The sequence below is a fragment of the Mesoplodon densirostris genome, chromosome 4 (assembly GCF_025265405.1).
Source record: "Mesoplodon densirostris isolate mMesDen1 chromosome 4, mMesDen1 primary haplotype, whole genome shotgun sequence".
NCBI classification, from domain to species: domain Eukaryota; kingdom Metazoa; phylum Chordata; class Mammalia; order Artiodactyla; family Ziphiidae; genus Mesoplodon; species Mesoplodon densirostris.
Genome location: NC_082664.1, coordinates 177,454,187 through 177,468,511, shown reverse-complemented (window position 1 = coordinate 177,468,511; position 14,325 = coordinate 177,454,187). Strand labels below are relative to the sequence as shown.

General features: G+C 36.1%; 1 protein-coding gene across 3 annotated transcripts in view; it reads right to left on the bottom strand.

Annotated features, from left to right (window-relative positions):
- Positions 1 to 922: 922 nt before the first annotated feature.
- HSPA14 (heat shock protein family A (Hsp70) member 14) overlaps positions 923 to 14,325 on the bottom strand; it is a 34,148-nt gene continuing 20,745 nt past the window's right edge. For all 3 annotated transcript variants that reach the window (XM_060097763.1, XM_060097764.1, XM_060097760.1), the window contains 4 exons: positions 4,921 to 5,133; positions 4,297 to 4,470; positions 2,207 to 2,277; positions 923 to 1,097 (listed from right to left, as the gene is read on the bottom strand). In XM_060097763.1, the coding sequence (XP_059953746.1) occupies positions 1,019 to 1,097; positions 2,207 to 2,277; positions 4,297 to 4,470; positions 4,921 to 5,133 (537 nt within the window). In that variant the 3' untranslated portion in view covers positions 923 to 1,018. The remainder of the gene's footprint in view (positions 1,098 to 2,206; positions 2,278 to 4,296; positions 4,471 to 4,920; positions 5,134 to 14,325) is intronic.

The window sequence follows — 14,325 nt, the reverse complement described above, 5'->3', positions numbered from 1 at the left end:
TGCATCTTTAGAAATAGAAGATTACTGCCATCTAACTCCATAAAAAGCAGCTATAATAATAAAGCACATCCCAAAGCTTGAACAGGTGGAAAATAGCAGTTTTAAAATTTTACTGAGTCAAGATATTTCTTCTCAGTCTGCTGGGAACCAAGGAGAGAAATGAATGGAAATCCTCTCTTGGTAATAAAATCTAGAGTCTGATGTGCACGGCTCACCTTCAAGCTCTCCCCTCAATACAGGCAGATTACTTGTCTTGTTTTACTAAGAGAATAATCTTTTTCCTTAGTAACCCACTGAGCATTCTCAATGCACTAGTCAACGTTTTCTGGTGAACAGAATGTGGCTAGCCCTCTCTTCAAAATAAAAAAAAAATCTTTCAATTTCAAAGGAGAAACATATCTGTTAGAGGGAAAAATCAAACTTAACATAATTGTAAAAAGAAAAAGTGCCTCTCCCCTATTTCCCTCCACAAAAGAAGCCACTGTTAAAAGTCTGGTGTTTAGTCTTCTATACTTTTCTCTACATATGTCACATGCATATTTATAAACAATTATTGAGTTTATGAGTTTAGTTTTTTCTTTTAAGCAAAAATGGTACCTTACTTTACATATGGCTCTGCAATTTTGTTTCATTTAATATCAAAGACTTTTAAATTGTTCTTAGTTATCTAGTAAGAATTAACAAACGACTTCTTAAAATCAGAAGTTCTAAAGACAGAAACAATTTTAAAATGCAACGTTAAATTTCTGGTAAAGTTCCCTTCAATCCACTCAAACAATTTAATTCTAAATAGCTCCATGGTAGAAAAAGTTCCTTGTATTTCTCACTAATAAAGGAAATCTTTAATGGAAAACAAACAAACAAAAAAGGTTGCAACACTTAACAATATACTGTAGTTAAAACAGAAACATAAATCATACAGTTCATTCAAAAAGTATTTTAATATAAACATCATTTATAAACAAAACAAATAATGTTGATATTTTAGTTCTAAAAAATGCATGGTTTCTCTCAAACACTAAGATGCCACCTCAATAGTGATTGCCTCACATTTTCCGGTCTCTTGATCCGTGCATGTCACGTGTAAAGATCCATCCCTAAGCAAACAAAAAATAAATAACAATTCATAAGCTCAATTTATAAAAACAGATAGTCCTTAAGAAATTACTTGAGGATTTTGAGTAAACAAGAGATCATTTTACTTTTTGAAAGAAGAGCATTAAGAGATAAAGAAGAGACACAACTTTATGTCTTTACATTTAGAACCGTATGCCATAATTAGGTAGTTGTTCTTAAAAATTTCCTCCTAGATCACTGTGATGAAAAGTTGTATTCCTTGAGAACCCATGATGATAAATACCTTAAGTTGAAAACTTCATGCAAGTTCAAGAAGTATCAAGCTGTCTTCAAGCCCAGGCCATGGCAGACCTACCCTAATGAATTCTACATTTTGACTAATTATGGTTTATGGAATGAATTGTCCTTAATGTTAATTTGGAACTGATTTACTTGTAACACATAGTATTATGGATGGACTGTAGTTAAGGAAATGATAATAACTGGATTTAATTAGTAATTTATTTTCTACAGATTTCCTCTTGCAATATTGAAATAAACTTACCCTTTCATAGGACAAAAAATCAATTATGTAAATCTCAGAAAATTATATTTAAAGTTGATGAAAATTATATCTCAAACTTGCATGGACCAGTTTTTTAGGTTGACTACACCCATAATAATCAAAGAGTTCATAAAAAATTCAGAGTGCAAATGACCTGAGATATAATTTTCTTTGTAAATATAGTAATTTTACAGGGCAAAAATTTAAGTTACTGATAAGATCTTTATAAGTTTTTAATAAATGATTTTCCCAGAATGACAACAGGTTAAGAATCAATAAACTAATAAAAAAGGTCAAGTCTCAAAGCGAATTTTCTTAACATCAGAAGTAGTTTAGGGCCTCCCTGGTGGCGCAAGTGGTTGAGAGTCCGCCTGCCGATGCAGGGGATACGGGTTCGTGCCCCGGTCTGGGAGGATCCCATATGCCGCGGAGCGGCTGGGCCCGTGAGCCATGGCCGCTGAGCCTGCGCGTCCGGAGCCTGCGCGTCCGGAGCCTGTGCTCCGCAACGGGGGAGGCCACAACAGTGAGAGGCCCGCATACCGCAAAAAAAAAAAAAAAAAAAAAAGAAGTAGTTTAATTTTTTACCTTTTCATAGTAAGAACAGCTAATATGTCACGTAATCCATTTTCTTTTTTATCTAAATCCTGGAGTACAACCTGTTTATGCAAAAATAATACAAGGATGATTTAGTACTTTGACATATTAATAAATTGATGCATCAATTATTCCAATGGACTAAATCTTACTCATTACTGAAATGAATCTTTTAAAACAGGGCCGTGTTCAATTCTCCTACCATTTATCATAATTTGGAAAATAGAATTAAGCTTTCTTAACTGACATGTCTCCTCTAAAAAGAGGGCATGTAAGATAACTAATATATTTAATATATTTGTCCCTCTTAAATGTCATGTCCTAGATTAAGATGATTATTTACATGAAGTACTGTTTGTCTCAGAAAATAAAGACCAAAAAAAAAAAAAAAACAAAATAAAGACTGCTCTTCTTTTTGGTAATTGCACCATTATAGTAACATGTAAATTACATTTTGGTAAGCCTTTTATATATACTTTAAAAAATTCAAATATTTTAAATGCACTTGGAAAACCTATTTAAAAGAAATACATGTCAAATTCTTTTGTACAGCTAAGATTACATTTGTAAGTAAGAGATACTAATGAATTTACTATAAAATTCCTTGGTTTCCTAAAGGAAGGTATACCAATAGACCAAGTTTGAAAGTGACTTTTCAGATTTTGCCAAAATCAAGTTTTATGATCTTAGGTAAGTACTAAGTCTACTCGTTTGTAGAATGAGGACGTTAGAACAGATGGAATCTCTAGAAGATTCTCTTCCAAATAAAGTATTATGTGACTAATTTTTCTCTTTCCAGCATCTGTAAGTTAGGATGTAGTGACAGTAGCTGTAGTGTCTCAAGAGTAGTATGTGGAGAGAAAAGGTAAGAAATGTACCAGAGAGGAATACTAAGACTTCCACCTGAGTTTAGAAATCTGGTGCACAGGAAAATGCTTTTATAGTGATATACCACAGAAACATCTGGCGGAGCTTTGAAACCTTGACTAGTTGAAAGAGCCCTTCTCCAGTAGATCCTAAGATGTTAAGTCTGAGGTGGAGCCCAGACATATTATGTGTGTGTGTTTTCATTATCCTTTTGTTGAAATTAGAAAACAGATATAAAGCTAAAGATACTATACATTCTCTTTTGTTACCTACGTTTGTTTTATTTTTACTGTAAAAGTAATTAATCTTCATGTTCTGTGCTGTCTGTAAAAAATTTAGTATAAAGTGTTAAAAAGTAAAAAAAAAAACCTTCTTGGCACCTTCAAATCTACCCACTGTTAAGTTTCCTCAGTACAGTTCAAATACCTGTAGTTACTTTCTGTATCCACGCATGGGTATCTAAATACACACACCTATCCAAACACCACTCCTTCACACACAGCCACGCTCTCAATCGTTTTACTTAAACACAATGGTACCATGCTGTAAATACGGGTCTGCAGTCCTTGTGTGTGTGCTTTAATGAAACCATACTTGGGCATGTTTCTAAGCAAATACAATGGCTCCACCTCATTCCTTTTAAAGGATGTGGAGGACCATATCCTATGATATATGCATGTGGTATTTGAAAAAACAAACTTATCCTATGTCAGAGGCAGCATGGTATAATGGCAAGAGCATGGGCCCAGGAGTAAAACCAACCTGAGGCTAAATCTCAGCTCAGTCAAGAAAATAACAAGGTATTTACTACCATGAGCCTGTTTCTGAATCATCTATAAAATGCACATAATAATGTCTATCTCACAGCATTTTGAGATTATGTTTGTAAATTGCCTAGTCCAGCACACCTGGCATTTAGCAAACAAAGAAATGTCATTTCCCCTGCCACTGACCTTACTACCAAGGAGGGTTAAGAGCACAAAGACAAGCAGTAGAAATACAATTGTACTTTATTTTCCTCTAACTCTTTCAAATTGAAATTGCCTATTTCTTCTCTCTTTCAAAAATAAATAAGTACAAGTAATCCATTCATAAAAATGTGTTAAATGTCCTATATGCATATTATATTAATTGATATTAAACTGAGTCTAATCCAGAAGGAAAAACTAAACCGTTTCAACTGATTAATTCATAGTCCAATCTGATGTAGTCACCTGTGCAAACTTGTTTTCCTCTTTTGCAGAGTTTTTCCCCTCAGACTCATAGAGTTCAAGACATACTGAGGATGTACTTCCAGGGGCCTGTAACGTGTGCTGTCTTCGAGCTGGCAAAGGAGTCCCCGACGGAAACAGTACTTTGAAACTGTTGGCTCCTGATTCATCGACTCCCTAATAAGCAGGAAAATAATATGCACACCCTTTGATATCATTACAATTGTAAAAAATCACTCCTATTATAAATTAACATATATTCCTGTTGATAATCTGGAAACTACATAGCGGCCAAGAGAAGACAATAGAAATGATCCTTAATCCCGACCCACTTTATTTAAAAATAAATTGAACCTCTCTACTTGTATTATACAACCTCTCTACTTGTATAAATAAAACCTCTCTACTTGTATTAGAATCTTAAGCTTAAAAACAGTTAATTAAGAAATTAACATATTAGATTAATACTAACTAAAAGAATATCAGAAGCTCATTAAAAGTAAACTTATAACTCGAAATTTAAAATTTTTACCAGTACACAAAGTTTTATTTTAAAAACAGTACGTATGTAAACCTGTGGCAATAAATTTATACTACTATGGAAAAGTGAAGAAAAGCTCAACATACCTTAACTAAAATATCTTTGGCTGAACACTCTATCTTAAGAGCGTCCTCCACTAAAAGGTTTTCTTTCCCAATAAGGATTCCTGCTTCCATAGCTGCACCAATAGGGATAACTTCATCAGGAGGGACAGAATTGAGAAGCTCAACAGCTGGGAAAAGATCTTTAATCATTTGCTGTAGCCTTGGGATTCGAGAAGACCCTCCACAAAGGACAACCTAGAAAATAAAAATAATTTTGTTTTTTACTTTTAGAACAATGATTGTTTCTCAAAATTAAGTGTAACAGGATGAGTCGTCTTCATCACATGAAAAGGTAAAATATAAGAAGCCCTATTTTAACATATTATTTTATGTTATACTTACCATATATACATATAAATATGTATTTAATACATTATAAATATTTAACGTACTGTTTACCCATAGCAACAAAATTTAAAATGAGGAGATCTCAGCACATATTAGAAAATATAATAACATATATGTGGCTCATGATGAATACTGGGCATATGAGGCTTAACCATAGATACACATTTGTATAGGAAATATTGTACTTAATATTTCGTACGGTTCAAGCATTATCTAAAGGAAGTGTTTACATAAATCACAGCATTTCTGTGACAAAATAAACAGTGGCAATCTTCTCTATGTGAAAACTATGCCATAGATTTTGTCTTCACTGTGGAATAATAATTTTCTTGAGGAAAAAGATGTTTCTTATACAACTACGTTTTAAGCTACGTTATATTACTACGTTATAAAACTACGTTTTAACCACTTGATTAAATATGCACAAAAACTCCATATAAAATTGTCCCTTTATGAGCCTGCCCACACATCTAGTGCCCCAACTTTTATAGCTGCCACCCAAAGGATGGGCCCCCAGATCTCTAGCTCTGAGAGCCAACAGGGCTTGCATTCATGAGTCCCACAGGATGACAGCAAACAAAGAAGCTGTTTTTAAATGGGCAAAGGAGCAACTCCTGCCCTGTGGCTATACACCAGGGCTCAGCACAGAGGGAGAAGGCAAGCATGCCCATCTCCCAGCTTCTCCCTGGAAGGGTGTGACTGCATCCTTTCCCAGCTGCTGCTGCCTGAGGGTCTGGTTTCTAATCAGCCTATATCTAGGTGCTGCCTTTGATCTTCCTCTTTGTTTGATTATCATCACTCATGATGGTCTTGGCACACCCTCAAATACTGAGAGCCACCAAGAACACAAATGGCAGCTTAGACGGGCACAAAGTTTTGAGAAGCTACCAGGAACTCAGGTAGGGCTGACTGACAAGGTTCATCTCCTACACAAGACCAGTCTGTCAAAACTGGAAGAGGGAGCAGTTTTTTGTTTTTTTTGAGGTTAGCAGTTTTATGTAAAGCCCAGAAACCAACACAGAGAGTCTAGGAAAATGCAGATACAGAAAAATATGTTCCAAACAAAATAACAAGATAAATTTCCAGAAAATGATCTTAATGAAACAAAGATAAGTGATTTACTTGATAGAGTTAAAAACAACAGTAATAAAGATGCTCAATGAAGTCAGGAGAGTAATACATGAACAAAGTGTGGATTTCAACAAAGAGACAGAAAATATAAAGTACCAAAGAGAAATCATAGAGCTGACGAATACAATAACTGAACTTAAAAACTCAATAGAGGGTTTCAACAGCACACTAAATAAAGCGAAAGAAAGGGTCAGTGAATTTGAAGACAGGGCAGAGGAATTTATTCAGAGGAGCAAAAAGGAAGAAGAATGAAGATGCGTTCAGGGACTTACCAAACACCAGTAAGTGGACCAATATATGCAAATATAAGGGTCTCAGAAGGAGATGTGGAGGGGGGAGGGGGGCAGAAAGCTTACTCAAAGAAATTATGGCTGAAAACTTCCCTAATCTGGGGAAAGAAACAGCCAGATCCAGTGAGCCCAAAAAGTACCAAATAAGATGAATCTAAAGTGACCCACACTGAGACACATCATAATTAAATTGCCAAAAGTTAAAGACAGAAAATCTTAAAAGCAGCAAGAGAAAAGCAACTTGGTTAGATACAAGGGAACACCCTTAAAACTATAAGTGGGTCTTGCAACAGAAATCTTGCAAGCCAGAAGGGAGATATTCAAAGTGCCGTAAGAAAAAAACCGTCAGCCAAGAATACCCAATTCAGCAAAGCTGCTCTCCAAAACTGAAGGAGAGATGAGTGTTTTCACACAAACAAAAGCTGAAGGAGTTCACCACTACTAGATTGGCCTTACAAAAGAGGTCAAATGGAGTTGTTCGAGTTTAAACAAAATGCTAATTAATACACATGAAAACATATAAAAGTATAAAACTCACTGGTAAAGATAAATATAGTTAGATTCAGAATACTCCAATATTGTAATGGTAGTGGGTAAATCACTTATAACCTTAGTACAAAGGTTAAAAGACAAAGGCACTGGGCTTCCCTGGTGGCGCAGTGGTTGAGAGTCCACCTGCCGATGCAGGGGACACGGGTTCGTGCCCCGGTCTGGGAAGATCCCACATGCTGTGGAGCGGCTAGGCCTGTGAGCCATGGCCGCTGAGCCTGCGCATCCAGAGCCTGTGCTCCGCAACGGGAGAGGCCACAACAGCGAGAGGCCCGCGTACCGCAAAAAAAAAAAAAAAAAAAAAAAAAGACAAAGGCAGTGAAAATAACTGTAATTACAATAACTTGTTAATGGATACACAAAAGATATAAACTGTGACATCAAAAACATAAAATGTGGGGAGAAGGAGTGTAAAAATGTAGAGCTTTTGTATGCGTTTGAAGTTAAGTTGTTGTCAGCTTAAAATAGGCTATTTTAACTGTATAAGATGTTTTGTATAAGCTTCATGGTAACCACAAAACAAAAATCTGTAGTAGACACACAAAAGGTAAAGAGAAAAGAATTAAAGCAAACCACTACAGAAGGTCATCAAATCATGAAAGAAGAGGACAGGAAAGAAAGAAATGAACTACAAAACAGACAGAATATGATTAACAAAATGGCAATAGTAAGGTCATACCTATCAAAAATTACTTTAAATTACTTTCTACACACTACAAATTATTGGATGAAGAAATTAAGAAGACAATCCCATTTACAGGACTATCAAAAAGAATAAAATACTTAAATAAATTTAACCAAGAAGGTGAAATATCTGTACCCTGAAAACTGCAAGACTTTGATGAAAGAAACTGAAGACACAAATACATGGAAAGATATTCCGGGTTTATGGATTGGAAGAATTAATATTGTCAAAATGTCCTTACTACCCCCAATATTCAATGTAATCCTTATCAAAATTCCAATGGCATTTTTCATAGAAATAGAAAAAACAATCCTGAAATTTGTGTGGAACCACAAGAGACTCCAAATAGCCAAAACAATCTTGAGAAAGAAGAGCAAAGCTGGAGGCATCACACTTCCTGATTTCAAACTATATTACAAGCTGTAGTAATCAAAACAGTATGGTATTTGCATAAAATAAGTCAAATAGATCAATGGAACAGAACAGAGAGCCCAGAAATAAACCCACATATATAGGGTCAATTAATTTTCAATAAAGGAGCCAAGAATATACAACAAAGAAAGAAGAGTCTTCTTAATAAATGGGGTGGGGAAAACTGGATATCTACATGCAAAAGAATGAAACTGGACCACTATCTTACACCACACATAAAAATCAACTCAAAATGGATTAAAGACATGGAGTAAAACCTAAAATGATAAAACTCCTAGAAGAAAACATAAGGGGTACACTCCTTGACAATGGTCTTGGCAATGCTTTTTGGATCTGACACCCAAAGCAAAGGAAAGCAAAAACAAACAAGTGGGACTTATCAAACTAAAAAGCATGCACAGCAAAGGAAACCATCAACAAAATGAAATGGCAACCTATTGAATGAGAGAAAATATTTGTAAATCATATATCTAAAAAGGGGTGAATATCCAAAATACACAAGAATCTCATTAACTCAATAGCAAAAAGCCAAATAGCACAATTTAAAAATGAGCAAGGGACCTGAATAGACATTTTTCCAAAGAAGACTTACAAGCAGGTGAAGGTACCTGAAAGGGTGCTCAACATCACTAATCATTAGGGAAATGGAAATAAAGATCACAATGAGGCATCACCTCATACCTGTTAGGACGTCTATTACTAAAAAGACAAGAGATAACAAATATTGGTGAAGATGGAGAGAAAGGAGAACACTTATACACTGTTGGGAATGTAAACTGGTATAGCCACTATGGAAAACAGTATGGAAACTCTTCATGAAATTAAAAGTAGAATTACCTTATGATCCAGCAATCCCACTTCTGAGTATATACACAAAGGAAACAAAATCACTATCTCATAGAGATATCTGTACTCTCATGTTCACTGCAGCGTTATTCACAATAGCCAAGGTATTTGGAAACATACTATGGAAAGATCATAAGTGTGTGTCAGTGGATGAATGGATAAAGAAGATGTGGTACAGATATACAATGCAATATTATTCAGTTTAAAGAAGGAAGTCCTGCCATTTGTAACAACTTGAAAGAAACTGGAGGGCATTACGCTAAGTGAAATGAGCCAGACAGACAGAAAAAAACTGCACAGTATCACTTATACGTGGAGTCTAAATTAAAACAAAACAAACAAAACAACTCATAGAAACAGAAAGCAGAAAAATGGTTGGGGTTGAGGGGGTAGGGAAAATAGGGAGGGGATGGTAAAAGGGTACATACAAACTTTTAGTTATAAGATGAATAAGGTCTGAGGATCTAATGTATAACATGGTAATTACAGTTGACAATATTGTGTAGTATATTTGAGATTTGCTAAGAGAGTACAACTTAAGTGTTTTCACCTCCTGCAGAAAAGGTTAATATATAAGGTGATAGATGTGTTAATTAACTCGATGGTAATAATCCCTGCACAATACATATACTAAATCTCATGTTGTATACTTTAAATACCTTACAATTTTGTCAATTATACCTCAATAAAGCTGAATAAAATAAAATTGCTCCTTTATAAATATTTTAATTTCCTCCTTAATTAATACGTTTAACACTTGTAACTCCATGGGTATGCAGAATATTGAATATGTTCTCTCAAGGAGGGAAATCATCAATAATCACTACTAATTTCAGTCTATATATGGATGTTCTCAAAGCTCCATGTGGTGGAGAAGATGAACAACTGATGAAAATGAGGCCCCGCTCACATCAGCCGTGAAATGAGGAGGGAGACCACGTTCCTCCGCAGGTAAGGGCATGAGGAACATCAACTCAGGGTTACAAAGAAAAAAGAAAAGCAGGTTTGCCTCGGCAGAGTTCTCCCAAAAGTCTGCTTTGGAGGTAAGTTAAAAGGAAAGTCTTCTCTAAAATGTCTGATCCCAGGTAAATACCATGAGAATAAAAGTGAAGGTTATGCCTTTTCATGAACTTCTTATAGTCAACATCGAAATGCTTTATAAATAAGCAATAAGTGGTGCTGTGTTAAAACAAAAAACAAAAAAAAACCCTGGAAAATCTTGTTTTTTGGTATTCTCATTTAAAGGGTAAAAAGTACTAATAGTATGTCATTATTAATGCTGACAGTAACCGGAAAATTTTAATTTAAATAAATTCTTTAAACATTTACTCTGTAGTCTGAGATTTCTTTTGCAAACTTAGAGGAAAATTGAAAATATTAAAGATTATTCTGATAATAAAGAAAATAATAAAATCTATCAGAGCCTGTGGAATAAAACCAAGCTGCTAATGAGTAAAACGGTAGTTAATTTTTTTTGTGTGTGTGGTACGCGGGCCTCTCACTGTTGTGGCCCCTCCTGTTGCGGAGCACAGGCTCCGGACACGCAGGCTCAGCAGCCATGGCTCACGGGCCCAGCCACTCCACGGCATGTGGCATCTTCCCGGACCGGGGCACGAACCCGTGTCCCCTGCATCGGCAGGCGGACTCTCAACCACTGTGCCACCAGGGAAGCCCGATAGTTAATTTTTTGGTTAGGGAAAAAATAAAATAAAATAATTAATGTTCAAAATAAACATTTATAAAAATAATGAAAGTATCCTGGAAAGACTGGAAGAAATAAAGTGCAAACCAGAAATAAAACAATTAGGAAAGAGAAATGTATCACCTGAAAAAAAAATCTAAGAAAGTTTTTTTGGGGTTGTAGTGCCAGGAGTTGGAGCAAAAAAAAAAATAAAACAAATATCTACAAAACCTAGGGAAGGAATAAAATAGATAAACTCAAAAAGAAAAATAAAAAGAGAGAAAAATCGGCCAGTTTTAATTTAAATAACTTCTTTATACTTTAAAATTTTAATATCAAAAGCTATGTAAAATTAAAAATTACAAGAACATTATGCAAAGTTGTATGTTAAAAGTTTAAATCACTATGAAATAGGTCTATAAAATACTTTAATTCAAAATTGAAGTGATAAAAAGAAATTATTAAAGTTATAAATATACTTCAAAAATTAGTTTCAGACAAAATGTGTTTATAGGCAAATTCTTTAGAATTCTTGAGGAACAGAGAATATTTATGCATTGTGCACTAACCTGGAATACTTAAAAAGATGAAAACGTATTAAATTCCATTTTATAAGCACTTGATAGGCCAGGAACAAAACAGTAAAAATAAACAGCAATAAAACAACACGTTCTGGAGTAGAGGTTGCCAAGTAGCAACTTGCAAATTCTATCAGGCAAGCTATATTTTCTCTCTTCACATAGTGTTTTCAAAAGTTCTGCATTAGCTACTAACATTGAAACACCCCTGGTGGCGCAGTGGTTGAGAGTCCGCCTGCCGATGCAAGGGACACTCGTTCATGCCCCGGTCCGGGAGGATCCCACATGCTGCGGAGCAGCTGTGCCCGTGAGCCATGGCCGCTGGGCCTGCGCGTCCGGAGCCTGTGCTCCGCAACGGGAGAGGCCACAGCAGTGAGAGGCCTGCGTACCGCAAAAAAAAAAGTCTGATGGTAAGTCCTAGTTTTGAGAGTCTGTTAAAACGTCCCGGGCTCCAACAGCACTGGCCTGCATCGCTGGATGGCAGTGACTGGTGGGGAGCAGCAGCTGCCCCTTCTGGGCTAGAACAGCTCATGGTGTGTGTGGCCAGCCCACCACTACCTGCCGTGGCCCTCCCACCAGCTACTGGTCCTTGGCAATTATAATCCTATTTGTGCTCTTACTTTTCTTACAGCAAAGAGTTCAATGTGAAACTCTTTACTCTCTAAACCCAGTTCTCAAACTAGTAGGAGAATGAAAGGAAGATCAACAGGACTGTGTGTCTCAGGAAAAATGGTTAGGGACATACTTCTTTATGGTATGGTACAGTGAGTCTACTGTACTACATGGCATCTGGGCAGCTTAATTGTGGTGTAGGGCCTAAGATACACATACTGTATTTTTATGTGCGGAAAGAAACTGACCTTCTTTCATATCATCTTTGGGAAAAATCCCAGCATCAGTGCATTGGATAAGACTGGGGCCAACGATTTGCTTATGACTGACACTGAATTCCATATAAACACTACCGATACTTTGGTCCCCGTAAAGGATTTGATTTGTTTATTCCTAGAGAAATGAGTATTTTGGAAAACTCACAAGGCAAGGGATTTGGCACACTTTCTTATGTTGAACTTAATTTACAGCTATGAAAGTGATAAATTAAAATCATATTCCCACATTGTGGAATAGAAGGGGGACTTGAGAATTGTACATGTATCTTTGGAGTAGTCATGAGAACCTATTTTGTGAGTTGATATTTTTCATGACGAAATGAAGTGAGCGTGGACCCTCTCTCACACTATGCTTTGGGTTATGAAGAAAAGGAAGGTACTATCAGCCTATTTCCTGAAGAACATCGTGCATGATTATGTTACCTTGGAATAAAGGGAAATTAAAGCACCGGATGTCTTGGTTTAGAAGGTATTGTTCTGAGTAAATGAATTAGATATACTGTGATATTTTGTCATTCTCGGTAAGTTCAAGCACTTTAAAATCCCCTATTTCTTTGAGTATGTCTCAGGAGCTTTTAAAAGAGAAAAGTAGCCTCTGCTTACAAAGTTATACAACCTTAAAGAGCAGGTCATGCTGTGTGGACAGAAAACAAAAAAGGGAGGTGGGGAGAGGAAGGGTTAGCAAAGGTCTGAGCATTGGCTCCAGCTTCTCACTCGCTCACTGCTTGAGACTCAACCATGTGCCTCTGACTCTCCCTAAACGGAAGCCCTGGGGACATATAGATAAGCCATGGCCCATCTCATCATCCAGGAAGGAGAGAACGAGCTGGAGGCAAGAAGCTAAGGCACTTCTTTAGACCAATGCAACCCAAAACACAGGACGATTCCCCTTTCCAGTGTCTGATGTTAAAACGCATTACGTTATTCAGACAATATGCATAAGGCAGGAAAGTTCGAAATAGCCCATCTCACTTCTGCTAACTTAGCATGAACAGCATGAAAATGATACATGAATTATCACAGAAAATTAACATATCAAAAGAATAATTCCTCATAATCAAATAAGATCTATCCCAGGAATACAATGATAGTTCCATATTAGGAAATTATCAATAATTCATCAAATAATTTGAAGACAAATATAAAGAAAACCATAAGACTGTCTTTCAGGTGTCCGAAAACAATTGTAATGACTCAACACCTATTTCATATTAAAACACCTTTAAAAAGAAATAAAGAGAAGTGCTCAATATGATAAAGAGAATCTATTTCAAACCAGTTACCAGTAATTAAATCTGTTGGTAAACGACTAACACTATTCCCCTAATAAAGAGAATAAAAGAAAGAGGTCCAGTGTCAACTAAAATATTCAAGGCCTGACCAAGGCAATCAAATATAAACAAGAAGCGAGAACAGGGAACTCTACTCAATACTCTGTAATGGCCTGTGTGGGAAAAGAATCTAAAGAAGAGTGGATATATGTATATGTATAGCTGAGTCACTTTGCTGTATACCGGAAACTAACACAACATTGTAAATCAACTAAACTCCAATAAAAATTAAAAAAAGGCTTTCCTGGTGGCGCAGTGGTTGAGAGTCTGCCTGCTGATGCAGGGGACGTGGGTTCGTGCCCTGGTCCAGGTAGATCCCACATGCCGCGTAGCGGCTGCGCCCGTGAGCCATGGCCACTGAGCCTGCGCGTCCGGAGCCTGTGCTCCACAACGGGAGAGGCCACAACAGTGAGAGACTCGCGTACCGCAAAAAAAATAATAATAAATTTAAAAAAATCACAATGGGATTTTTATCTAAGAAGTTGAAAAAATAATTCTAAAGCACCCTGAAAAAAACCAATATGAATAAAAAGAATTTTTAAAAATTGCAACGTTAATAATGAGGGTTTACACCTACTCAGAAAGTAAATTGCTTTTGGTGAGCGATCTGATAAATACTAAAAGTC